This window comes from Cupressus sempervirens, chromosome 3, assembly GCF_028749045.1.
Source record: "Cupressus sempervirens isolate cs-2001-9-10 chromosome 3, ASM2874904v1, whole genome shotgun sequence".
Classification (NCBI taxonomy): Eukaryota; Viridiplantae; Streptophyta; class Pinopsida; order Cupressales; family Cupressaceae; genus Cupressus; species Cupressus sempervirens.
Genome location: NC_143120.1, coordinates 456,293,084 through 456,320,544, shown reverse-complemented (window position 1 = coordinate 456,320,544; position 27,461 = coordinate 456,293,084). Strand labels below are relative to the sequence as shown.

The 27,461-nt window shown below is 37.3% G+C and overlaps 1 protein-coding gene across 1 annotated transcript in view; it reads right to left on the bottom strand.

Annotated features, from left to right (window-relative positions):
- Positions 1-27,461, bottom strand: part of ARPC3 (actin-related protein C3) — a gene marked incomplete at its 5' end in the record, with an annotated part of 45,690 nt that overhangs the window by 890 nt on the left and 17,339 nt on the right. Inside the window, 2 exons of the mRNA XM_089816599.1 lie at positions 150-419; positions 584-692. Of these exons, the coding sequence (XP_089672725.1) occupies positions 150-419; positions 584-692 (379 nt within the window). The remainder of the gene's footprint in view (positions 1-149; positions 420-583; positions 693-27,461) is intronic.

The following is a 27,461-nucleotide window of genomic DNA, read 5'->3' as shown; positions in this document are numbered from 1 at the left end:
TACATTTTCAACTAATATCACTGAGCTCTTACCAGAGAGAAATAAATAGCTTTCAAAATTTCACACTACAGTCTCTAAGAAATCAACTCATTCTTCAAGTAGAGATATTAAGCAGATTATACGGACAAATACGATCTAGAGATGCATACCCGATTCTTGCTGTGACTGAGGTACAGCAAAAAGTCCTCCAAAAGGAAAACCAGGCTCTCCAGGAACTGGCACTTTCTCCAGGCCCAAGTTGATGATAGCTTTTGTACCCTCTGCCAAAGTTCTGCAGCCTTCCAACCTTTTCAAGGCCATGTTGATATACAGTGTTAAATAAATCAAAAGCTTGTCCGCTGGGCTTTTGACTTCAAATTTCCTGAAGAAGACGTTGGCACGGAAGAATGTGATGGCCTCATCAACTATATCGGTTCCACCTGTCTCAGAGATAAGAAGTTATTCACCTTTCTTTCTGACATTCTGTAGAAGCAAAGTTCCACAAACAGCACAATTTCTACTTTTACATTTGTTTTCATAAATTGAAGAGTTTGACAAGTTCTAAAGAGTATATTGCCACTTAAATATATCGACTTTTCCAAACCTGGATCGGAAGTTGGAGCAGGCCCCTTAATGTGGCTTTTTAAAGGAAGCAAAGGGCATCCACACGCTTGAGCAATTCCTTCTTCATTTACAAAAGATGAGTGATAAACCTGAATCAGAAACACAACAAAAGGTATTAGAGTAAAATATAGAGCTGAAATTTTAAATTGGTTGTCAAATGTAGCAATACTCCGCTAACATGAATCTGCAAAATCTGTTTGACTTCGCAACAAAGTGTGCATAGGATATGCAATAAATAGTTCATTGCATAGTTTAAGATAAATTGCAAGAAACATCGTAGTGGGTCCTGATTAAACTGTCTTGTCAATTCTTAAGTGGAAACAGAAATGGCAAAAATCGGGAAATTTAAAGGTGCATCCAGAAATATCTCAAACATGATCTTATCATTTCTAGGATGTTCCCAGATGCTCTCTGCATTTCCATGGCATTAAGAGACATTTTCAAGGAGTCTTGCAGATTAGAAACGCGTTGAAAATTATGTGAAATTTATTCTGTTTTATTTTTTGTACAACGTTTCCGGTTCTGAGGCTCTAAAAGACCATCATTTCCATATCCATTCTGCTTCCTGCTAACTAAGAATTAAGTAATTATTCTGTATACAATCCTTTTAGGTTTTTTGTCGACTCCCCAGGAGTTAAGCTGGTAGCTAAAAAGAAGACTACCATTAGAGGAAGTATGGCAGAAACTTAAAATAAATAGTAAATAGTAAATACACTAGATGTAACATAGACCAAAGTCAGAATTTAAAATTGGGAATGGTTTGACAAGAGAATCTGTAAATTCAGATTGACCATGTAAAACTCTGGCAGAATCTTAGCATTTAGATGTTATATTACAAAAGAAACCTTCTTTTTCGACATACAATTATTAACTCTTTCAAATAAACAACAAATCTAAAATCTAAGTATCTGGATAATCACCCGAGACACTTTATAAATTCCCATAGGCTCATAGTAGGTAGTTAAAAATCACACGGTACAGTATGGACCCTGCAAGGTATTTTTATTCAAATTTCAAAGGAAAATTTAGCATATGAAGGATTTAATATCAAGCAACAATTTGGATAGGGACTTATTTTGGCGAAACTCAACGTAGGAGATTGAGATTTGCTCTTAATTTCCCAAGGCTTTGTTCATGAACCTAGTTCAGCAAGTGACTTTCTATGCCACATAGATAAGCTCATGACAGTGTGAAAATAATATAGCGAAAATAACATGTAAACCTATTCTTTGGCCAGAGTTGTAACCATATGTCCAGTTTTTTATATTCAAAAAGAAGCCATAAAAGGTCCTAAAATTAAAAATTAACAGGACACTTGCAAACAGAAGCTGGCAATAAGAAGCCATAACTTATCTGATTTACAAATTCATAAATGCAGACTTGAGAAGACAACAAATTAACAAGTTAATAGCTATGAATGATATTTAAGACTTACAAAAGAAGTAACAGAAAAATGTTGATATATCCAAATCCAGATATCTAGTCAAACATTTAGTTGACAAAGTTAGAGGCTAAGAGTTAAAAAGGATGGCATTGTTAGACAAATATATTATATATCTTAATAATGAAGTAGAAAAATAATTGAGATAAGGCTACAAGCCCAAAATTGCACTCTTCTTGAAAATTTCCAACACTTAGATATGGAAAGAAAGTCATATCACACATGATGCAGGATTGAAAATGTCAACAATGAAACAAAAAGGATCAACAATACTATTCCAAAGAAAGACAAAGGCAATGAGCTCCAATTTTTTAAATAATGCCACACATAAAACTCAAAAGTTCTCTGACCTTACCTAGTTGACTAAATTATCTAGAGAATTCCCTAGAATTATAGGACAAAAAATATCCTAAGACCACATCCCTTTAAATGATCCATAATAACTTACAAAAATGATGATTAGAATTTATGAATATGCATAACTACAAGTCTTCAGGAGTATCTTCCTAGACACTGGTTGAAATGCAGTCTCCTAGAGCATGCTTCTTGAAAAATTCCAATACTTAGATACGGAAAGAAAGTCAAATCACACATGATGCAGGATTGAAAATGTCAACAATGAAACAAAAAGTACTATTCCAAAGAAAGACAAAGGCTATGAGCTCCAATTTTTTATATAATGCCACACATAAACCTCAAAAGTTCTATGACCTTACCTAGTTGACTAAATTATCTAGAGAATGCCTTAAGAATTATAGGAAAATAAAAAAATTAATCCTAAGAGCACATCCCTTGAAACGATGCAGAATAATTTACAAAAATGATGATTAGAATTTATGAATATGCATAACTACAAGTCTACAGGAGTATCTTCCTAGACACTGGTTGAAATACAGTCTCCTAGAACATGCTTCTTGAAAAATTTCAATACTTAGAAAGAAAGTCATATCACACATAATGCGGGATTGAAAATGTCAACAATGAAACAAAAAGTACTATTCCAAAGAAAGACAAAGGCAATGAGCTCCAAGTTTTTATATAATGCCACACATAAAAGTTCTCCGACCTTACCTAGTTGACTAAATTATCTAGAGAATGCCCTAGAATTGTAGGAAAATAAAAAAATAAATCCTAAGAGCACATCCCTTGAAACGATCCAGAATAACTTACAAAAATGATGATTAGAATTTATGAATATACATAACTACAAGTCTACAGGAATATCTTCCTAGACACTGGTTGAAAGGAAGTCTCCTAGAACATGCAATCACTTACTATTCTACTTGTTTTTAAATATGTAATAGGTGCATTTGCCCAGAAATGACAACCAATAATCATATTTTTCTCAGAAAAATATCTTAACGGGTCATACTAAGGGGCACCTGTGCGCAGCCACAGATTGTTTTAATTACCAAAATAGGTTATTTTGCTGCATATCATATGCTACTTACCATCTTTATTGTTAATCTGATGCTGGATTTGAGACTTCCGGGATTAAAATTTAATAAGTTTTTCTGCAATTTGTTCTGTTGCTAAAGAATTCTTTGTTCCAGTGGCTGCAACGGAAACATATAACAGTAGTGTCTGCTTTGATAAAGATTTTGGAACTCATAATCCTACCTCTATGGCACAGTGATAAATTCTCTCTCTTAAAAACCTGCAAAATTCATCAAATTATTAAAAGTGTTAGCATAGGTGAGCTAAATTATATGCATATAAACCTTACAACAAAATATAAGGCTAGCTCAAACTGGGTAATCATAACAGAAGACAAAGAAAAGAGAACTCAAAAAGAGAAAATGGAGTCATCAAATTTTAGAATTGTATAATTTCTGAACGACGCTAAACATGCTACCATATCCCTACCGTGTTAATAGTAGACAAGAACTGAGAATCGGTCTCAAACAGAAGCAAAGAAAAAAACTAAGAGAAACTGGTTTAATTAATCACCAAAAAGTTACAGATGTTTATGGACTTGGATGAACAAAAATAAAATTAAGAAGCATAAGAAAATACAACCACAAGTGATAAAAACTGATCTTAAGCTATGGCCAAAATTATATTGTACGCATGTGCTCAAAACTGGCAATATAAATTTTTCTTTGTGGAAAGACAATCATTTCAGAAGTAAACAGAATGTGGCCACATCCTAAAAGCTGCATTGATAAATGACAAATGTTGAAGTCATATTTCATGACGAAATCATGACTTTGAAGTTTCAACTATGTTTCACGTGCCACAGAGGATTACTCTGAAAAGAGTTGCTAAAGATCCATTAATCTCTCTGATATATTTAACAACAATAAGTAGATCTAGTAGCATACAATTAGTCTTCAAAACAGACATAAGATAGACTAATTTTCCTGAATGGAACTGCGAGCACTATATGACAATATGTACATTGTATATATCATTTATAAAATGTATGAAAGACTACTCTAATCTCTTGTTGACAAACATCATTACTAACAACCTATATAGGAATCTAGTACATGGAAAATGGGTATCAACCATTCATGTTACATTGTACTCATTGTGTACTAAAGGCTAGATTGCTTGAATCTTGAAAATACTAGCATCAAAGAATGAAGTATGGTATCGAAAGTTACGGTGTCTTATTATGATGATGCCTGTAAACTCTTTGTGCTCAAATCACAGGGGTAATATGCATGATCTCAAAAAGGATATTCTTTCAGAACAGTGATATCTCCAAAACTATACAAATCATCAATTAACCCTTTGTTTCTTGACTAACCCTTAGTTTTGTTTAAAACTTTAAACAATTAGAATTTGGGGTTAGCTTTTGTACCTTGTAATAATGTTAACCATTCCGTTATTATTATATTTCAGAGTTGTGGACAACCATATCGGTTTGTATATTGTTTACATCTCTTGAACTATACATGAGGAGATGAATCCTTTCATAATAGTCACTCCAATTTTTCATAATATTATATTGGGTTTTTGGAATTTCTGCTTATTGTTCATTTTTTAATATAGTATCAAAGCACGATGGCGCTAAGTCGATGCTAAGTTGATTAGTTACAGGCTCACTTTATCTACCACAAGAAACCAATGAAGCACCACACTATCGCAAAGGATCTGTCATGTTTAATCGGTCACATCAGAGTTGAAGTCTATCACACCCATGTGTGATTCTTAGTCCTTTAGTGATCTTTTCACACCATCATCCCATTGCAAATGAGGACCCCACTTTTCACTTTGACAGCTACTAATTTAGTAGTCTTAGTGCCAGTATAGCAACATTTTGAGGTCTCAACAGCACGTCAAGGTCTTAGAGTGGTCCTAGGTGCAAGTCAAGGTCTAGAAGAGGATGAGAGGTCTCCAATTGCAATTTGAATTGCCAAAACTCAGCCAACTTTCCCATCAGGTTGAGATTTCTACAACTCATGGCAACATGTCAAGTTTGTGTGAAAGGCGAAAGGAAATGCTTAAGAGTTATGAGAAGTTGAAGGTTGCCTTTGAATTCAATCTGATTACCATAAAATTGCAACCCTCAAGCAGTTCACAAGCAGATTGTAATCAAAAGAATGATGATGCCGACTGGATGAAGAAGTAAAAATTTGAAATCAACAAAAATCAGAGCAAAGGGAAATGAGAGGTTTGAATTACAAGCAAGGAGGTCAAGTGACTAAGAAAGAGATTAATCTGCAACCCTAAAGTTTTGTACAAGCAAAATAAAGTGGGTGTTTTTAGCCCAAAAAATGATCGCATTCAAGCCCAAATCTTGCAAGTCCAGACATAATGGAGGTTGATTGAAGAAGGAAAAAAATTGCTGGGGCAAACAATTTGGAAAGATGAACTTGTTTGCTGAACAAATAGTGCAGACGACAATGATGAAAGTAAATGAAGACATGAAATCAGAAAAAACACTTTGAATTTTTTTGGTAGACCAACTTGAGCAATCCCAAGGTAGGTCAGAATGCCGACCTCCTCAGGGCTTCATGAGATCAAGAGACCCTCCAGTCCCACCTCGGTGTCTGATCAAGCCCCACACATGACCAAATTCTGCCCAATCAGTTCATGTTGAGCCCAACAAGTGGAAATATTTCGCTCAAGTGCTTGGCATGAAATCAAGCCCCATGGGTGTGCAATTTCCACCCAAGTGCTTGGAGCCATCTGTTGAACAAACCCAAGGTACATTCATTCTCCAATCAGGTATAAATGAGTCCAGGAGTTATGTGAAATCTGAAGTCCATTGCACCCAAGACATGATCATTCTCTGTCCCAAACATGGAGCCCAGTGCCCAATCATATATTCTGCTGTGCTGAAGTAGAGCCCAAGACCTTAACAATTTCCGAAAGTGCATGGTAAGTGCCCAACAAGTGAACTAGAGCACAAGAGCTGAGCAATTTCCAAAACATCATGAGCCCAATGATTGAACAATTTTCGACAATCTCCCAAGCACAAGAGACTTGCGAATCCTGACTTTGTATGGAGCCCAATAGCTGGAAAAATCCCGAAAAATGCTAGATGATGTATGAGCCGCACACTATACAAATTCCAATTTGGCATGAAGAGTGAGCCCAAGAGGTGAATGATTTCCGAGAAAAACATGAATTGCAATTTTAAAAAAATCTTAAAAGGATGCCCCAGTCAGGTGGGCCTAGAGGTCTATTGTGAGGTTTTCACGCCATTGCCCATTGCAAATGGGGACCCCTTCTTTTTGTTTTGTTTTGGTAAGTTTAGTTGGTTAAGTGTAGGTTGGCAGTGGTTCAAGGAAAAGTTTGGATTAGCTGCGGTATTCCCACCTTGTCGTGATCAGCTAAGCCTTAGGCTGCCATGAGATGTCAAATCAGATTGAACCTGGTACAGAAGCTTGGCAATATTAAAATCAGACTCTAATAGCTTGCCCAATCAGGTAAAAAATGTTGATTCTTATGGTTGCATACCCAGCCAACGGGCCATAAACCTCCAAAATCCCATAATGCCCATTAGGACTTTGTTTTGCCATTGGAAAATCCTGCCCCATACAGCCTTGAGCTTTAGAAACATCTTAAGAAAAATTGACCAATAAAGGGTGAAAAAGCAAATGTCCATAATCTGCCCAATAAAAGGAGCTATCAATTTTGAAATAGATGTGATAAGGCCTGATCACTAATGCCTTTGTTTCTAAACACAAGTTCAGACTTTGCCCAGTGTATGACAAATTTCCGAAAGTCCAATGGTTTTGCCAGATAAGGGGTGAATATCCAAATGCTTATAATCTGGCCCATTAAACCCTCAATGTTCAAAGAAAAAAGATGAGGCTAACTCTTCCCAGTAGATGGGGCTCAATCTGCCCAATGAGATGAGGCAATTTTCATCCAATAGATGGGACTACATTCACTCAATCGGGATGGAACCTCTGAAGACATGATACATCCAATAGAGCTCAAAGAATTCAGGTATTGGCCCTATACCAGCAATAAAATGAAAATGAAAATTGCAATAAGATCAGCAAATGATAAGAAGTGCATTAAATATTGGCCACAAGCTCAATATGCATGACCACGTCCTCTGTATAAAGAGCCACGACTTTAATATACACAGCCCAAATTTAATGACAATGCCATGAATTTAATTTAAATGGAACTCGAATTCAATTTAAGAGGCCACGAATTTAATATTAATAAGGTTCGAATTCAATTGCAAATACCATCTATTGAATCTTATGGAGATCAAAGTCATTTTTCAAGGGCCACCAATTTAATCTTAATATAGTTTGAGATCATTAGGGGATGCCATTTATTTAATCCTAAATGGCCATGAAATAAATTGAAGAACATGAATTTAATGCTAAAAGCCAGGTCGGTCAGGCAGAGAGACATGTCTTTTGATGGATTACGAGCCTATAAATGGAAGGATGGAATCCCTCAACACGCATCATCAAATTCTTTCATATGCAGAGCAGATTGATCCTGATTAGGAAGCAATTTTCTGAGTAACAGCTGAGCATTTGCAACAGTGAGTTGTAGATTAGAAGTATAAATGTGGAGACAGTGCTGTTGAGATCTGAGGTCAAATCAAAGACTTTCTGAGGACTAGATAAAATTCTGATTTGGCAGGGATATCAAAAACTTCAAGAGAACTTGCTTTAGTTTCAGATTTCAGTCTGAAACTCAGTTTTTTTATTAGCATCAGCAAGGTGAAGTATGTAATGATGCTTCATTAATGTCTCATATGGCATCCAAGGCTGTTATCTTACAATTCAAAGATGGGTTTCCATATGAATTAGTATTGAAAATGGGAGCTTGTGGGTTTGAACTTTATTCTTTTATGAACTTATTATGTTTGAGATCTGGGATATTGACTAAGTCTATAATATAAGAATTGCAGCCTTTAGAAAGTTTGTCAATCATTTCCTTGATTTGAATTGTAGTTGTAAAAAAATGTCAATGCTAATGGATGACATTGTATGGCAAAATTAGAACAGCTGAAGAAAAGACAGTGAGAGCTCAAAATCAAAACACAAAGGAGCAAAGGAATGAGCAGATTTCAAGACCAGGACATCATGAAGACATCAAGATTGCAAGTTCAAACAAAAGAAATGAGAAGACTTCCAAGAGATAGAGAGAATTTGAACCATCATGATTAAAGGCTTGAGAAATGTTGAGAAACAAGAGATATTATTTCATCTACAGGAGGTATTTATCAAGGCTTCAAGGCAAGCATGTTGGGGTGGTGGCCACTCATCTTTAGCCAATCTGAAAATTCAAGATTGCATGTGCTAAAGATCAACCATTCAAATTATGCCAAGTGTACATGTGGAAAGCATCTAGTGCCTCAATCTATTTCTTTGATTGCTTAATAAAAAGCATTGTAAAATTATCATTGGCCTGCAAGATGCTGCTTCATTCTGATTGGCCCATTTATTGGTGCCCCTTTATCTAGTGGTTATGCCTAACTTATTTTCTTATTGACTCTCGGAAGCAATGTAATTTTTCGATTGGCCCACATGATGGTGCTTTGATATAATTGGGCAAGCATTTAATGTTTGCAGCTGTTAGATAAATTACTATTACAGCTTTGGTGGATTAATCTTGGCCCTTGATCATAACTCGATCTTGGCCACTCATTGTACTTTGAACAACTATAAAAGGCCAAGGCCTTCTCAATTGTATGAAGATTATGAGATCAAAGATTAGATTAGATTAGCTAAGGGACAAACTTGGGGAACTTATTGCAATGATACTACCAAGATTATTCCTTCTTGGTTGTTGATTTTCATGGTGTGAATGTTTGTAATGTTCTGAGTATTGCATGATTTCTACATTTTCTCACTTAACAGTATGACTCTCCACAGCGATTCGGGAGTCTTTCATCCTCTCTTTCTTGCATTTCTCTGGCCCTCTCACTACTCATCCCTCACACCCTAGTTCTTGTCCCCAGGATGGTTGGTTTGATAACGACTACAAGTCCTTTTACCACCTTGTTCACTCTGCCTTCATCACTCAAGGCCCTTCCTTTCCTCGGGTTAGGCTCTCTTACCGTAGCTTCCCTCACCAAAGGAAGTGTCTCTTCTATGTTGAATCTCTCAGCTCTTCCCTCTGGGTCTCCCCGAAGCACTTTTGCGCCATCTCTTCCCCCCTGCTCTCACTGTTGACTTGGATTTCAGCTCCCTCGTCTCCAACATTGTCACCCTCTACGACATGCCTAGTAGGCCTTCCCTTTGCATCAACCCCCCCCCCCCCCACCACCACCAATTGCCTTCTCTTTACCATGTCCAACATTTCTGAGGCCATTACAACCATGAGTTGTAGCAAGGCCGCTAATGAGGAAAGGTTCTAGGCAAAGCTCTTCAAGCTAGGGATTTTTGTTCTTAGATCATTTCTTGTCGTTCTTCTCTTCAACAGAGTGGTGTGCATTGGATTTCCATTGTCTTGGTCTCGTCGTATTATTCACCCTATCCACAAGGCTGGGTCGGCCTCTAATCTAGAGAACTACAGGATCATCATGGTCGGGCATACCTTTGCAGAACTCTATGCCACTATTCTACACATTATTCTCACAAGACAACTTGACAACTTGGGTTGCAAGGCCAGAGGCCAAGCTGGTTTCAGAGCGGATTTTCAAACTACAGACCATATTCTCAACCTCAAGGCCATTATTGAGTAGACTCAGCACTGACCGACAAAAGTCTATTGCTGCTTCGAGGACTTTCACAAATCCTTTGATTCTATCCCCCACTCGGCATTGTTTCAGCGACTCAAAGACATTGGGGTATCCGAGATCCTACTCATGGCTATCATGAGACTTTACGAGAGTGTTGTTGGTCATCTCGGGACTCCTATGGGTTTCTCAGAGTTCATTCAAAGTTCTATTGGGATCAAGGAGGACTGCTTGCTTTCTCCTACGTTGTTTAGTATATATATTGATGAGCTTGAGACTTATCTGAGGAGCTTCCCACTTCCCATGGACGGGTGTTATCTTGATCAGGTCTTGATTTCCATCCTTCTCTTTTTTGACAACATGTTGCTCCTGTCCTCCTCCCCTGATGCATTACAGCGTCTTTTGGACGACGTGGCCTCCTTCTGTGATTCTCAGCAGTTGGTGGTTAACTTGTGTAAGACCTGAGTTATGTTTTTCAACTACTTGAAAACCTCACATCTCCACTTCTTTTTTAGAGGGGCCGAGATCAAGATGACTTCCGGCTACACTTATTTGGGCATCAAATTCACTAGGTCGCATTTTAGTTTGAGACCGACCATGATGTCACGAGTTAGCAAGGGGCTTGGTTCGCTTGCATTGCTTGAGAGACAGTTCTTCAAACACCATTTCCAAGATACCACGTCTAAGATGTCTATCTTAGACTCCCTAATTAGACCTACTTTCCTTTATGTTTCGACTATCTAGGGGCCTTCCTTGTTGGCCATTGACTGGGCTTTGGTGAAGAGGGTCTAGACTATTCTTCTTCGGTGCTTCATTCGCTATCAACCAACTACTCCTACCAATACTATCTTGCACGATCTTTGATTTGGTGTGATTAGTTCACAAACTCAGGGGCTTTGCAGATTCTGTTGATGAAAGGTACCATTATTCTTACTTGACAAACTGCTCCTCAACTTTGATTGTAGCCTCGGGCACTACCAGTCATGTTCGGTGTTGGTATGCTCAAGCTTCTAGTCTCTTCATCTCTATGGTATCGATATTGACCACCTTCCTCCCTTTAAGTATACTATAGATGCTCCTGCTCATCTCCTCCCCCCTCAATCAGAGTTGAATAAGATTACAAAGTGGACATTTACAATAGGTATATTCACATGACTTGGGTCGACCCACCGAAGGGTGTCCACCCTTGTATGGCCTTCTATGCGGAGCACTATATCGATATTTAGGATGGCATTATTGTTCAACCTTACTACTCTTCCCGATAGTGGCCCCATGCCTCATGTATCCAATTAGGCTCTTTTAGAGTTGGCTCTCACTAGATCCGTATCCACACAGTGCACCAAAACAATAGAGATGACCGGATTTGTCAGCGTTGTAACAAGGGTTTAGTTGAGACTGAGATCCATTTCCTATTCTATTGTCCGATCTACTACGAGATTCAGGGGAGGTTTCATTGTTTATTCAGACAGTGCAGGTCTCTATCCTCCTTCAAGTATGCCGATCAGCGATGTCTTGCACTCTATCTCTAGGAGGCTTTTTGTCTTCGTGATCTCACTCTACGAGAGTTATCCCCCTCTGATTCTACGTCCCCTCATCAACTTATCACTTCCTTCTCTCTAGTTACCTCTCCTAGACAAGAGGTCTAGGAGCTTGTCCACTATTATGTACACCAGATAGGTAAGACAACACACATATCACATGCACATGTACCATCAGCGACAACAGTCCTCCTCCCTCTGAGGACAAGTTCGGACTTCTCCACACACAGGTAGTTATCCTTCGATTTTGAGATACTTTTCGATGACAACAAACCACTAGTTTTGTGATTTCATGGTCTCACTATGTAGTTTTGTCTCTCTTTCTTTTCTTTTTGCTCTGTTGGTTTCCTTTTTCTTGGACACCATTTGGTGTTCCTGCTACCTTTTGGCCTTTGTTTATACTTTCAATCCCTTAGGCTCATTTGTGGTTTCTTGTTGGACATTAATAATTTATCTTATCTTGTCTTGTCTTGTTTCATGTTAAATAGAAGTAGAAGTAGTTGAATTGAAGATTGTTGTTGATGACTAAAGGTAAAGATAGTGTCTATACCTTTTGGTACTTACTAATTCTAAGTAACAGTACAACGTTAGTCTAGGCCTTATTGCATGCATCTAACTTCAATTGGAGATACTTAGTTGGATTGCGCCTTCATAGGGTATTTTGATGAGTATTAACAATTTGGATATCATTCCTACATCCTTAGAAGCAAGCATCCTCCTTTGTGTAGTTGTTTGGCAAAGCGAGGATTGGTCAAAGCCTCACCCAACCATCATCTCTTGCATTCTAAGAGTAGGTTAGAACTTTCTAAACCCTTTCCCTTCGACAATTTGTTTGGTTGGATGTGGTTGAAATATTTGATATCAATTGAATAAATAGCATAATTCCTTTTGTGATACCTGACATATGACATCATTATAACCTAGTGAAAGTCAAGGATAAGAAGGAACCTAGGGGTTGTTTCATTTTATCACACAATCCACATACACTATTTAGCATATGAGTTTCCTTATTCAAGAGACGATTTGATATTTGATGTTTTACCCTAGGATACTAAGTAATCTATTTTGCATGTTGTAGTGGCATAAAACTCTCCTCAACCAGGTCAAATGGAATGATGTATGTTTTATCTAATTGCAAATTGACTATATTGGAGCAACTCAACCAAGCTTCAATAGACAAGCCTCTTGATCAAAATGCATATATAGAGGCAATCAAAACTTCATTTCAAACACAATTCAATCAAGCAAAAATAAGCACATTGGGAATATATAAGCAAAATCAAGGAAGAAGATTAAGAAAATCAGAACTCAGGTTGATATGGTAAAGCCATGTAAGCAAGAGGTTTGTTGGTAGTGTTGACAAGGAAATTGAATGATATTAACTTAGAAAGCTGGAAATCTTAATTCAAAATCAGAAATTGGAAAATGCAACTTCATATGAAGTAATATCATGTGAACTTTCAGATTATCTTAATGTTGTTTACATTTACTGTTTTGTGAGCTTAAATAAAAAGTATCTTGTTTTCTAAGGTCCTCGAGGAAAGCAATCCAAGATGAAAGAGATGCAAAGCAAATTCATATGACAAGGAGGTGGCATGGATTCAAGATCAAAGGAATGAGCAAGTGCAAAATGCAAATGTTCCAGTCTTCAAGACAGGAGAAACTAAAGATACAAATCCAAGTTCAAGTCATTCATCAAGCCATCAGATGGAATTCAAAGAGCGAGGTGTGTACCGAGGATGGCTAAGCATACAAGTGGAGAAAGTATCACAAACATGAATTTTCTTCAGAAATCCAAGTTCAATCAAAACAATGTAACCATCACTTCTACAAGAGCAAAGCAATTTGGGAATATAAGCTATTACAATCAATCCAAAAGTTGAAAATGTTAAGAGATATTGTTAGAGATGTAGAGACTTTTTATGATTTTAGAGAATCTGAATTGATGAAGTGTACAAGACAAAGTAACGAGAATCGGAATCGTATTGGAATCGGCACGGCCGAATCGAATCGTGAATCGGGGGTGAATCGCCGGTGAATCGGCGATGAATCGGCAAATTTGAAAAAACCCTTTAAATGTAGAGATTTTAACAATTTAAGACTTGTTTCATGCACCCTTTATTGAATATAACTTAAACACACTATAACATCATCAAATAGAAGTTGAAACTTAACATATATAAACATGGAAGTTTGTGTTTACCACATGGGGTAAAGAGTTTTTATAAGACAGCTTCACATCCAACACCTACTCCAAGTGCTTCAAAGCATATCACCCTCTCGAAAGGCTTGCTCTGTTGTTCTCTCCACCACAGACACTTCATGCCTGCAACAGCTTCAGGTCTCATCAACTAGTCAGACTTCCCACGACTGATAACCGCAGCGACTGGGGGTCTAGGGGGGCAACGCCCCCAGCAGGGTCGAGGGGCAGCGCCCTTGCGGGGTCCTGGGGCAGCGCCCTAGGCGCGCTCCCTGTTGCGATACAGGGTGAGGTTGAGGGGCAGCGCCCCTGCCGCCAAGACCAAATTAGCACTCTAAAACCCACACAAAACTACATGGAACACAGTGTTTTTGTGATTTTTTCTGATCCCACACTCTTTTTGGGAACCGCTGATGTTTTACTGCCTGATTATGTCTTTCCCTTCCCTTGGGCATCATCCCTTACGCATTCTAAACATTTTTTATTTGTCGTCGTTTTTTTTTTATTTTTTTATTTTTTATAACCTATGGTTCTTTTCTCTTCTCCTCTCTTCTAGTCATGCTTAACAATTAGAAGGCCCTTTAGGGTTATAACAAAGAGGAAAGGTAAAAAAGAAAGCAAAAAACATAAGTGATTTTTTTATTATTTCCAACTAAACATGCTTGCTGCTGCTAGCCGATTTTTGGCGATTTCTAATGGCGATTCAGACAATTTTTTGAGTGAATCGCCAATACATGCGATTCACCTGATGAAATCGCTGATCACAATTTCCGACACCAAAAAAATCGGCGTGCATGAATTTGATCGCTGAATCGGTGATTCACACGATTTCAACGCGATTCTCGTTACTCTGGTACAAGATATGCATGCTGAGGTGGCGACCATTCGTCTTCAACCAATTAAAGGGTCCTAGTTCCACATGTCCAAGTTCATCCAATTAAATCATTCCAAGTGTACACGTGGAGTTCACTTAATATTTCTACCGAACCAATTTTCTCATAGGTTCTCAGAGCAATGTGATTTTCTCATTGGCCCACAAGGTGGTGGTGCATTTATGTATTTGGATAAGCATTCAATGCTTGTAGATGGTAGTTACATGAGGGTTGTGTTGGCTTGATATTGGCCATTAATTCCAAGTCAATTTTGGTCATTCACTGTATTTGAGCTCCATATAAAAGGAATGAACATATTTGTAAAAGGGGGATATTTGTAAAGATTGTTGCTAATATACTGCAAAAGTTATTCCTTCTTCATTGCTATTATCATGGTGAATGTTCATGAAGTTTTGGAGTATCACATAGTTTCTACATTTCCTCACTTAGATTAATATTTCATTTATGTTTTGTAGATGTATAAGTAAATGAATGGAAGATATTGTTGAATGGTGAATTATGGTGAAACTATGTTCACACCTTTTGGTACTTGTTGATTGCAAGTAGCAGCCTAAGGTTGGTTTGAACTAATGACAAGCACTTAACTTCAATTAGAAATGTTCATTTAAATTGCATCATCATTAAGTATTTGAATGAGTATGACTATATGAAAATCATCCACGCATTCTTATAGCACCCTCCTTTGCATAGTTGATTTAGAAAAGAATGGACAGACTTAGTCTCACCTCACCATCAATAGTCACTTGCATTGCTAGTGTTAGATTAGCCTCCTAACCCAATCCTTTTGCAATTTGTTTCATTAGAAGTAGTTTAAGAGCCTGTATTGCCAAATCATTTTCCATTTGCAAAGTTCATAGATGTTCATGAATGAATAGTGTAAGTCCTTTTGTGATACCCTGCATATCAAGGCCATTGCATATAAATGTAGGCAAAAATTGTCAAGCCCCGCTAGAACTTCACCCTTACAAACAATTCAAGGCTTGTAGTATCATATATTGAAAACTAGGCTAAGACTCATAAGGACTTCAGTCCGTTGGCTCGCCAAGTCGACTTGCCATGAACTCACGAACTGAGTCCAAGCAAGTTTTAGTCTAGGACTCCAAAGTCTTGTTAAGAATCATACATTTATAAACTCGTGATGTTGTTATATGAAAGTTGGAACCTAAGCACGTGAATGATGAAATTTCAAATATTGAGTGTTTAAAGATTATCTGATATGTAATGTTTAAATTATGGCTCTTATGCTCTGTAAATGCAATAGTTCTTTCTGTTTTTTGTAAAACTATGGTTTTCTTCTTTGTCAAGTCCTAGCTGAGTTTTTAGCCCAAGTCCCAAGTTGAGTCCTATTTTGGGTTGTTGATTCTATGTCGAGTCCAAGTTTTCCAACTTTGCGTAGTATATCCAACTGTTGCTTATATTCTTATTAAACTTGGACAATGGCATATGGGAGACTGGTTAGACTCAAGGAAGAGAACCGACCAATTTAAGGGATATAAAATTATTTGAGGGTCGACTAGTAATCATTTGAAAGCATTAAGGGGAGTAATAAGGGAAGCACATGGTTTCAAATAAGTGCATCTCTTGGTATCAATCTTATGGAGGAGGTCATGATTTCCACATTAGCACATTGAGGTGAGATTTTTGTTGTCTCTTTGATGTGAAATTTCAATGTGTTTTCTGCATCGTCAAGACAAACACAAGTCAACAGGAGTTCTCTTTGGCTCTCTCTAATATAATAGAAAAAAGACATCAACGAGAGATCTTTCTTGTCTCCCCAATGGGCTTTCCAAAGCATGCCGAATCCACTTTGTTTGGTAAGACACTCATCTACTGGGGGGACAATTCTTGTTGTCACTTCAACATATTTTATTCCATCTTGCTCATATCAATGTGACATTTTTGTCATCTCTCCAGTGTTAAAACGTTGTGTGTTTTCCACACTGATGTTATTAATTATTAACAGCGATGGTGACGTTCTTGAGGACTAGAAATTAATTGCTGAACCACTTTCTTTTACCTATACACATGATACAAGTACATCCTCGTGACCATTTACCACTTGCAAGGGCACAGATTGTCCTTCCCAACTTCCAAATGCATTTTTGGGGCTATTTCCTATCACTTCACGGATCAAATGTACACACAGAAATCAGATATTGTTCTTATTTAACTTATTGTTTTGTAATCTTAACTCCATTGTGGTTGGAGTTTGAACTAGCTGTTGTTTTTGAGTTATGCCTGAACTCTTTAAAAGGTAGCTTTGTATATATTTTTGGGGGTTCTCTTGCAGTAGCTTATGCTCTGCAGCTGTAATTTTTATTTGCTTGATATCAGTGAAAATATCCTTATTTACCTTTTCTAATTTTCATGTCTTGTGTGTATTATTTCAACTTTACATTTGATGAATGCTTCTCTATTTTAGCTCATATGAATCTACTCGTTGTTGTATTGCGAAAATCCTATTTCCTTGCAACATCTAGTTAGTTGTAACCTCTATATGTGTTCTTTGATTGTATTGAGATTAAGAATTGTGTATGCTTTAGGGTTCTTTGTTGATGTTTATGCAGTTATAGGGTGCATCAGCCCCATTTCCTTTTATGTATTCTCCTATCTTTTCCCTCAGATTTGGTAGTATAGATTAGCTTAGGTGCACCCTAATTGGAAGGAAGTCAACCTTCTCTGAAGATTCATCTTCACCTGTGCAAAGTTCTACACTAGGAGATTGTTTTGATGTTTCAAATGGTTGCTTGTGGTTCATATCCCAAGCATGCGTGCAAACTTTTGGGATGACATGTTTGGCAGTCCGGGGGGGCAAACTTTCAAGAAGATACAAGAAGACCTACTGGTTGGATGGTATCAAACAAAGAATCTCAACATTCATGCTAGGAAATCAGTGCTTCTCTTAGCATCTCAACCTTCAAGAGGTTCACATTCAAGCACTTGGCAACTCCATCTATGCTTTTGGTTCGCTACTTTGGCCTCGTGGTCATTATTAAAATCTATCATTCATTTTTTCATGCCTAGAATTAAAACAAGGGCATCTTCTACAAAAAATTTCAGTACACTCAACTCTCATTTACGAGCTCTAGAAAAAGTAGACTTTCATTATCACCAGTAAGGGTTACAGAAACAGTTGCTCCATCCCCTAGATCTTTTGCTACTCCTCAGTTTGTTAGATGACAACCTAGGATCCCATCCACTCATTTGAATAGGCCATTATTTCACATGGTTGTCCCTAGGAATCAACGTTTTGCTACCTTCAATGGTGGAAGCCCCCTCCTATTAACCAAAAAACATGATATACCAGTGACTGCACTAAAAAGTTTACTAGATTTCACTGATGAAACTTCCATTTCCCCTATAAAGCATATTCAAGAAGTTTCAATTGTTGGTAATATTCATGGTATCGTAGAGGATGATGTTGCTGCCAGACTTTTAACATCATCACTATAAGGAAAAGCGTTGCAGTGGTACAAAGGATTACCCCACAACTCCATCCATAATTGGGATGAGTTAGGTGAAGGGCTATGCATGCATTTTCAAGAGAAAAGTGATCATTTGTCACTTCTAGAACAGCTGACTACAAACAAAAGAGCACCCCATGAGTTCATGACAGATTTCAATTATAGATTTCAAAGAAATAAGATAGGATTCCTACTTCAATGAAGCCCTCTCCTGGTAATGCCTTCCTACATTATGAGCCTTTAACAATGACATATCGATTGCATTACATACATTGGGTGGAGACACTCTACCAGCTTCATATGTTATAGCCATAAGGGCAGCAAAATGTCTAATACAAGTTAGAAAGCTTGTTCCCAAGCGTTCAATGCCTCTATTTCCAGAGGTCCCTCCTATTCAGCAATCTATTGTGGATCCTATTCCAGTTGTGTCTACAAGCCAACCTCTCTTTGCTACTCCATTACTTCCTATATCTTCCAATGGGTTAGGTGAACTTGAGGCCATGATGCAAAATATGATACAAACCATGAAGCAAAAAATGGACAAGAGGTTTCAAGATTGGGGCTTGGCGATACAAAACATGAAGCAGGACTTGGATCATGAGTTGCAGGACCTTGGAAACAGGGTGGCGACACTAGAAAGACAACCGGCTTGAGGCAACCGACCTTTTCAGTCTCATAATCAGAATTATCAACTGAGTAAGCCTTTCAATAATGCTCCCCCTACAGCTATAAATCAGACCAATGCACTTGTCCCAGAGCAAAACAATTTTGCTCAAGAGCAAGAAAGGTGTCAATCTTGCTATTAGCTTCATGACCAAGACAAATGTCAAAGAGGAGAGTTTTCTCAAGCTCTAGTTGTTCAAGGCCAACCAACAACTTCAGGACACCAATATGATACAAATCAGTCTAATGTTGGATATCAAGCTCAAATGCAAGGAGGTACTTATGCTAATTGTCATCAGGAAGATTTTTGTCGTTTCAATCAAGAGAGCAATGGTATTACAGCCACACAAGACACAGCCCCAAGGACACTAGACAAGGCAGCTATCCCAATTCAAAATCAGAATAAAAAGAAGGATAAAAAAGCAGGGTAACAAGGAGCCAGAGGAATCTAAAGTTGCTCTTCTATCAACAACAAGTGGATCATCAACTCCAGCCAGCCCTGCACAACCCAAGGGAGACGAAATCCCAAGTAAGAAAACTAAACTACCTCTCTTTTATATCTCTCTAATCATAGGAGATAAATTAGTTCACAACTGCATGATGGATCTAGGAGCTAGTACCTCAATCATGCCATCCCTAGACAGGCAGAAAACAAAGTGTGTAGGGAGGTCTATGATTGATATGTCTTGCAAGATAATGCGATGACGACATGCATGCAAGGCCAATTCTAAATTTTTTAATACCCCTATTGCCTTTATAGAAGTGCCATCTAATTCGACAACCCCTTTAGTCACGGGTTCATATTCAATGCCTAGAAGGCCAACAACCTTCTTGGGCAGTGCTAAAAAAGGTGGGTTTATAGCCCCTAATTGATCCCACATGATTTTTGGAACCAGATATGGTACAAAAGCTTCTATAGAGGTAGAACCCTTGGCCATCAATCACGTAGAGCCTTACATGCTTAATCTTGAAAACATGAGTTGTAATTTTTATGATAAGGAGGAAAAGGGTATGAACCATGAATCCAATACCCTTGTTGAAGGCATTCGAGATTTTCTTTTGGATGGTGGGCTATTGAGCATCATGAACTAGATACATTCAGATATAGATAGGGTTTGATTGGGAATCTACACTGTCTATAAACAAGATGTTACTAATCCAAATTCAATACAAGATGGAATAGAACAGCAAGGCCAACAGATCGATCAGCTTCTTGATTCTAGTAGGTAGGGTCATGAAATGGTGATTGACATGTTTGATGAATTCCCTGGTTTTATTGTTGATAATGAGGAAATCCTACTTGGGCCAACAACAGTGGAGGAATTTGAGCAGCATGAACAGATAGATCACTTGGAGAGAGTGTTGTTCTTTCATGAGGTAGAAGACATTCTAGTCTTCAAAGATGAAAAGGGTGATAGGATGAAGTAATTTATCAGGTAAAGCAACGTGATCACATAGGAGGATCCCCTTTTCCATCAGATTCATGTGAAACAAACTAGTACCGCCAACACGATGGTGTTAGGGGAACGGTTCAAGGGTATGTCAAGCACTCTTGGTTCAAGGGTATGTCAAGCACTCCAAGATGAGGAAAAAATGTAGATATTTCGACAAGCTAGTTAATGGCTTTGTTTGACATTTTGGTTGTAAAAACCTATACATGGTACCTTAGGTTTTTTGGCTTTCCAAGAAGTGCACGAGCACAAGATGTTTCCCCCTGGAAATAGAAAAATTCTGAAGTTTTTCTCAGGCAGCAGAGTTGTGGAGACTTCATGTTGTTGCAAGAACGAAAAATTCAATGTATTTCCACATTTGTTGCAAATGTGTTGTGTTTTTGACATTGTGACACCACAACCAATGAATTGTTTAAGGCCACCATTAGCCCATCACTGTTAGGCCACCATTAGGCCACCATATCCAATTTGAGAAACTTTTCATAGGCTAAATTCAGTATATTTTTGACATAGGTGGCAACACTGTGTTTTATGCACTAGTTTTGACAAGCTTGGCATATGTTGTGCATTTTGGGCTCTCCATCAATAACAATAGGTGTCTTCTACAACAAGTCAAATACAATATAATGCCAATGGTTCCATCAGTGGGATAATCCTTGGTTGGGAAAACTTCTTTTTGTCTCTCCAACAAGATTTAAGGCAATCATTGGGGAGATACTTTCTAAATCTCCCCGATAAACATTCAAGTTTAGTGAGACAAGTTGTCATCAGGTGGACTTCTTCCTAGGTCTTTCGATGAAACTATGCGCATTGAGGTGGCTCAGTATCTCTCTAATGGAGAGAGTTGGTAGAAAACACCTGATTTTTCCGCATTAACACATTAGGGTGACATTTTTGTTGTCTCTCTGATGAAATTTTGTGTGATTTTTCCCTCGGTAAGACAAGCACAAGTTGAAAAGAATTCCAATTGGCTCTCTCAAATATAACTGATGAAAGCATAGTTACACCACCTTGGGGGTGTTGCGAGATTGTTGCAAGCATGAATGCTAATGATATTCCTATGGGGGAGTATTGTAGATATGTTACTATGATGATATATTACATTTATGACTGAGTTTGTCATTGATGTCAACATAGTAGTTTTCTGTGGTATCTGATAGAAGAACAGCGGAAAGATCAAGCTGGTATGGATGGCTAGTTGAGTATTCTAACTATTCGAGTTTACGGGAGATACTTCTAAGTATCTGGTATATGAAGTTAACGTCGGAAGAAGAAATGATAAGTCTGGAAGAAATTATGTAAGTTTTGATGATGTCTGTTCTAAGATTGAATTTACAGAGGCATGTTCTGATAAACTTGTTATATCTCTTAGCAGAGTTTTTATTCTGAGAATCGAGGTTGAGGATTTGAAGAAGACATGTTGGTGATGACGTGGCTAAGATCGCTCATCATAATATTGCGTGTACAGAAAGACATTCAAGTTGCAAGGCACAAGATTAATGTTATCGCTAAGTGTAACGTGTTCTTAATGCAATACTATAATGATTAATTGAGAAAGTCTAACAGCTGACTCAGGGAATTGTTTTATGGACTTCGTATAGAGGAAGGACATTTTCCTTTATCATATGACATGGTTGATGATTGATGATAAGCAGAAGTAAGAGCAGAATGCTAAGTTGAGCAAAGCAGTGCGGAAGTGAAGGAAACTTCATTGCCGAGGTTTTGTTGAGTGATCCGAGTTTGGTATTTGGATCTGAGGTTCGTAACCTGCTCTACCAAGTCTGACAATGATTGGTTTGGTTGACAAAACAAAGAAAAGAAGAACATAATAGTAAATTGCATGTTTGAGCAATCAGCTCTTCTTGTAGTTGAAATTGCATATTTGGGCAGTGGACTCTTCTTGCATACATTGTACTACAACTCCTAACAGGGTTGGAATCTTCTAACAGGGATTCAAAGTCTCCTAATGGGGACTCTATATACTAAATGTTGTAATAGACTCCTAACAGGGTCCATCCTCTAACAACGAATATTTATATTAGTACATCATCTTGTGGGCATCATTCCCACCAAGGTTTTCCCTCTGATCAAGGGTTTCCCTAGTTAACAATCTAGTGTAATTGTTGATATGCATTTTATTATGGTTGCTGTTTATTTTGGTTGAATGGTTAAGTTTGTTTAAAGAAGATAAATGTTTTAATTGTTGGATAACTGATTCACTCCCCCCTCTGAGTTATCTTGGTGGACTATTGTTTCTAACAAATGGTATCAGAACATTAGATCCTTGAAGATAAAGTTTAACAGCCGAACATGTTCAGGAAAGATAGTTCGAAGTTCGATGGAAGAAATTATGACAGCTGGAACGAAAAGATGAAGACACATCTGTTGTGTATGGGTCCAAGATATTGGATCTTGACAAAATCAGCGAAGACAATCATTTCTGAAAAGGATTTGGAAACTTGTACCGAGGAAGAAAGAGATCTTTTTATGTGTGACATGAGAGCTAAAGAAGCACTATTGATTGCACTTCCTGAAATTGAATACAATTAGGTAAAATCACTTGCTACTTCACATTTGATTTGAAAAGCTTTGGAAACTAGTTTTGAAGGTGATACACATTCTAAGAAGTTGAGGCTACAAAGTTGGACTTGTGCATTTCAAGATGCTAAAATGATGGAAGATGAATCTATAAGAACATTTATAGGCAAGATATCAGAAATTACTGCAGGTATTAAATCTCAACGAGGAACCAAAGAAGATGATGAGGTTATATGGAAGATATTGAAGACTCTAACACCACCATTTAAGTCAGTAGTTCAGATGATACAATTGTTGATATCTTGTACCAAAAATTTCACAAAGAAGTCATTGCTTGGAAGACTTGAAGCAGTTGAGAATAAGCTTAGATAATCCGAAGAATTGACCAGAACAAAGACAGCTTTCAATGCCTTGAATATTTGACCTAATCTATCAAGGAGCACAAGTGCTAGAGTAGATTTTACTAGCAGCAGCAGATCTGAGGAGGACAGAAAGATTGAATGAGTAGCCCTTCTGGTAAAAAGAGAAAAAGGAGGTAAGAAAATCTTTAAATGTTGGACTTGTGATGAATATGGTCATTATGCATCTAAGTGTCCTAAAAGAGAGAAAAAATATACGGGAAATTACAAATCTAGAAAAAGACAGAGAGTGTTTGTATGCAAATGAAGATAATGATTCTGATGAACAAGCAATAAGTGCTAGTGATGATGAAATTGGATTTGTGGAAATTAAAGAATAAAATTCAGAAAAAGTAGCTTCAGTGTCACATGTTGAGAAGAAATCTGATTGGATAATTGACAGTGGTTGTTCACATCATATGACTAGTGCTATGAACAAATTTGCTGACTTCAAAAGTCAAGATGGAGACATTGTCAGAGTTGGAAACAATGCAGCATGCCAAGTTAAAGGTATTGGATCTATAACTCCTGATGGTAAAACTAACACTGATGATGTATACTTTGAGGATGGTTTAAAGCACAATCTTTTGAGTATTGTACAACTAGTGGACAAAGGTTATCAGTTGCAATTCACAGAGAAGACATGCATGATCAAAGACAAAGATGGAAAGGTAATTCGAACAGGAATCAAATCTAGAGGTAATATATTTTAGTTGAATCCTACTGAAATGACATGTTTGGTTGCAAAGGTAGATGACAGTTGATTATGGCATAAGAGATTTTGTCATATAAACTTTGACAATATTGTGAAATCTAGTAGTATGTTTGCAGTTAGAGATTTGTCAAAGATTGTCAAACCTACTAACACAATTTGCAAGGAGCGTGTTTTGGCAAAGCATAACAGAACTTTTCCCAGCAAGAAGATTACTACTACAACGAAGTTGGAGATTGTATACACAGATCTTAGCAGTCCTACAAAGACTAAAGGATTCTATGATGAAAGGTATTTTATGATTCTAGTTGATGAATTTTTTAGAATGATGTGGGTTGCATTTTTTAAAGAAAAATCTGAGGCATTTGATAAGTTTAAGACATTCAAAAATAGAGTTGAGAATGAATTTGGTATGAAGATTAAATGTTTAAGATCAGATAGAGGAGAATTTACTTCAAATGAGTTTAACATATTTTGTGAAGAAAATGGAATCAAAAGACAGTTATCAGCTCTGAGAACCTCCGAATAGAATGGCATTGCAGAGAGAAGGAACAGGTCAGTTACAGAAGTTGCAAGAGCTATGTTAGCTGAGAATGAGGTATCCAAGACATTTTGGAGACAAGCTGTGAATACAACAGTCTACACTATGAACAGAGTGCAAGTCAGGAACAACACAAACAAGACCCCTTATAAACTATGGTTTGGTCACTCACCTACAATTAAGTATTTCAGAATTTTTGGGAGTAAGTGTTATATCAAAAGAGATGATGATATTGGTAAGTTTGATGCTAGATGTGATAAAGGTATGTTTCTTGGTTATTCATTGAAAAGAAAGGATTATAGATGTTATAATCAGAGGACCAAGACTATGATGGAAAGTGCAAATGTGAGAATTGATGAGAAATTCAAGATACAAGAGAGAATAGTTGATTACAATTCAGATGATGATGTTGTTACTAAGCCATGATTAGGTATTTCTTGCGAATAACAATGATCTGTAGAATGAAGGAGAGCCAAGGTAGGAACAAAGCTCAAAACCTTTAGTAGATCCAAGAATTGAGATAGCAACTCCTACTTCAGGAAAGAATATGATAAAGAATCACCTATTCGAGCAAATCATTGGAAGCAAAGACAAAGGTGTGATAAGAAGAAGCAGAGTCAATGAAGAACTATGTTTAGTATCTCAAGTTGAACCTAAGAATGCAAATGAAGCATGTAAAGATGATTATTGGAAACAAGCTATGAAAGAGGAATTTGATCAGATAGTAAAGAATGAGACATGGGAATTGGTCCCAAGACCAGCAGACAAGAATGTGATAGGAACCAAATGGATATTCAAAAACAAGATGAATGAACAAGGCGAAGTTGTAAGGAATAAAGCAAGATTGGTATGTAAAGGTTACTCACAGCAAGAAGGGATAGATTATGAGGAAACCTATGCTCTAGTGGTTAGAATAGAAGCAGTAAGATTATTCTTAGCCTATTATTAGCCTATGCAGCACAAAAAAAATTCAAAGTGTATCAAATGGATGTCAAGTCGGCATTTCTAAATGGAGAACTTGAAGAACTGTATATTGAGCAACCTGAAGGATGTCCTTTGACAAATGACAAGGACATAGTATGCAAACTAAGGAAAGCATTGTATGGCTTGAAGCAAACACCCAAAACCTGGTATGCAAGGTTGGACAAGCATTTGACAAAGCTCGGATATAGCAAAGGTATGGCAGATAGTAGTCTCTATTGGAAAGAAATTGATAATTAATTGATGATTTTGGTAATATTGTTAATGATATCATATTTGGAGGAAATGATGAAGAAAGTGACAAATTTGTTGAAGAGATGAAGAAAGAATTTGAAATGAGTATGATAGGAGAGATGAAATATTTTCTAGGATTGCAAATTGTACAAAATAAAGAAGGAATCTTTATTTCTCAGACTAAGCACTTGAAGGATTTACTGAAAAAGTTTGGTTTGGAAACATGCAAACCCGTTAGAACACCTATGGTAACTAGACACAAGTCATCTACTAAGGATGAGACACCTACTATTGAGCAAAAAAAGTAAAGATCTATGATTGGAGGATTGCAATATCTGATTCACACAAGGCCAGATATAGAAAATGCAATTGGAATTGTTGCAAGATTCCAAGTTGATCCCCATAGAAGCACATTATGCAATAGTTAAAAGAATATTTAGATAATTGAAAGGAACATTTGAGTTCGGATTGTGGTATGACAGATCTAATGATCTTACTCTAAGTGCTTATACTAATGCTGACTGGACAATCAGTATGGATGATAGAAAGAGCACCAGCGGTGGAGCCTTCTTTTTTAAAAGAAGATTGGTTTCTTGGTTAAGCAAGAACCAAGATTGCACATCACAAAGTACAGCGGAAACAGAATATGTTGCAATAGCAAACAATTGTAATCAAGTTGTTTGGATGAAGCAGATGCTGAAGAATATAAGGATAAAAATCAGTGAATCTGTTGTCATACATTGTGACAACACAAGCATGGTAAATATGTCTAAGAATCCAGTGTTGCATTTGAGGACTAAGCACATTTCTATTATCACATGTTGAGAGAGAAAGTTGCAGAAAAGGAAATCGGATTGGAGTATGTGAGCACTAAAGAGCAGATTGCAAATATATTCACTAAGCCTCTTCCCAAAGAGACTTTTGAGTATTTGCGAGGTATGCTTGGGGCTATGGCCCTTCCTACATCAAAGTAGAAGATGCAAGAGTGCATCAGTCTAGTGCAACAAAGTACCATTGTTGTCTGGACTGAATGCTAATGCTTCTTGTATGGGGGAGTATCTGTGATGGACAAAATCATCTAGGACTCTTATTGGATGTTGTTTTGAACAATGTCTTTTGGCACTTGAGCTAAGCAAGAATCAATTGTTGCGGAGTTTGATGCAGTAAAGTTGGTTGCTGAAACTTTTTGACATTGATGTAAGTGGGGGAGATGTTCGGCATGAAAAACAGCATGTACAATATGACAGTTGGAGAAGTTCGGCATGAGTACAGTATGTTCGAAGAAGCACAACATGGAATGACAATTTGACAAAAAGCACATTGAGGTATATCAAAAGGGGAGAATGATTGATGAAGAGGATTTGAAAAGTAAGATGAATAGTTTTTTTGTTGGTATTCTTGGAACTAAATGTTTTTCATCTATGTTATCATCAATGCCAAAGGGGGAGATTGTTGCAATCATGAATATTGATGATATTCCTATGGGGGAGTATTGTAGATATGTTACTGTGATGATATGTTACATTCATGACTGAGTTTGTCATTGATGTCAACATAGCAGTTTTCTGTGTTATCTGACAAAAGAACAGCTAAAAGATCAAGTTGGTAAACGACAGCTAGTTGAGTATTCTAACTATCCAAGGTTATGGGAGATACTTCTGAGTATCTAGTATATGTAGTTAATGTTGGAA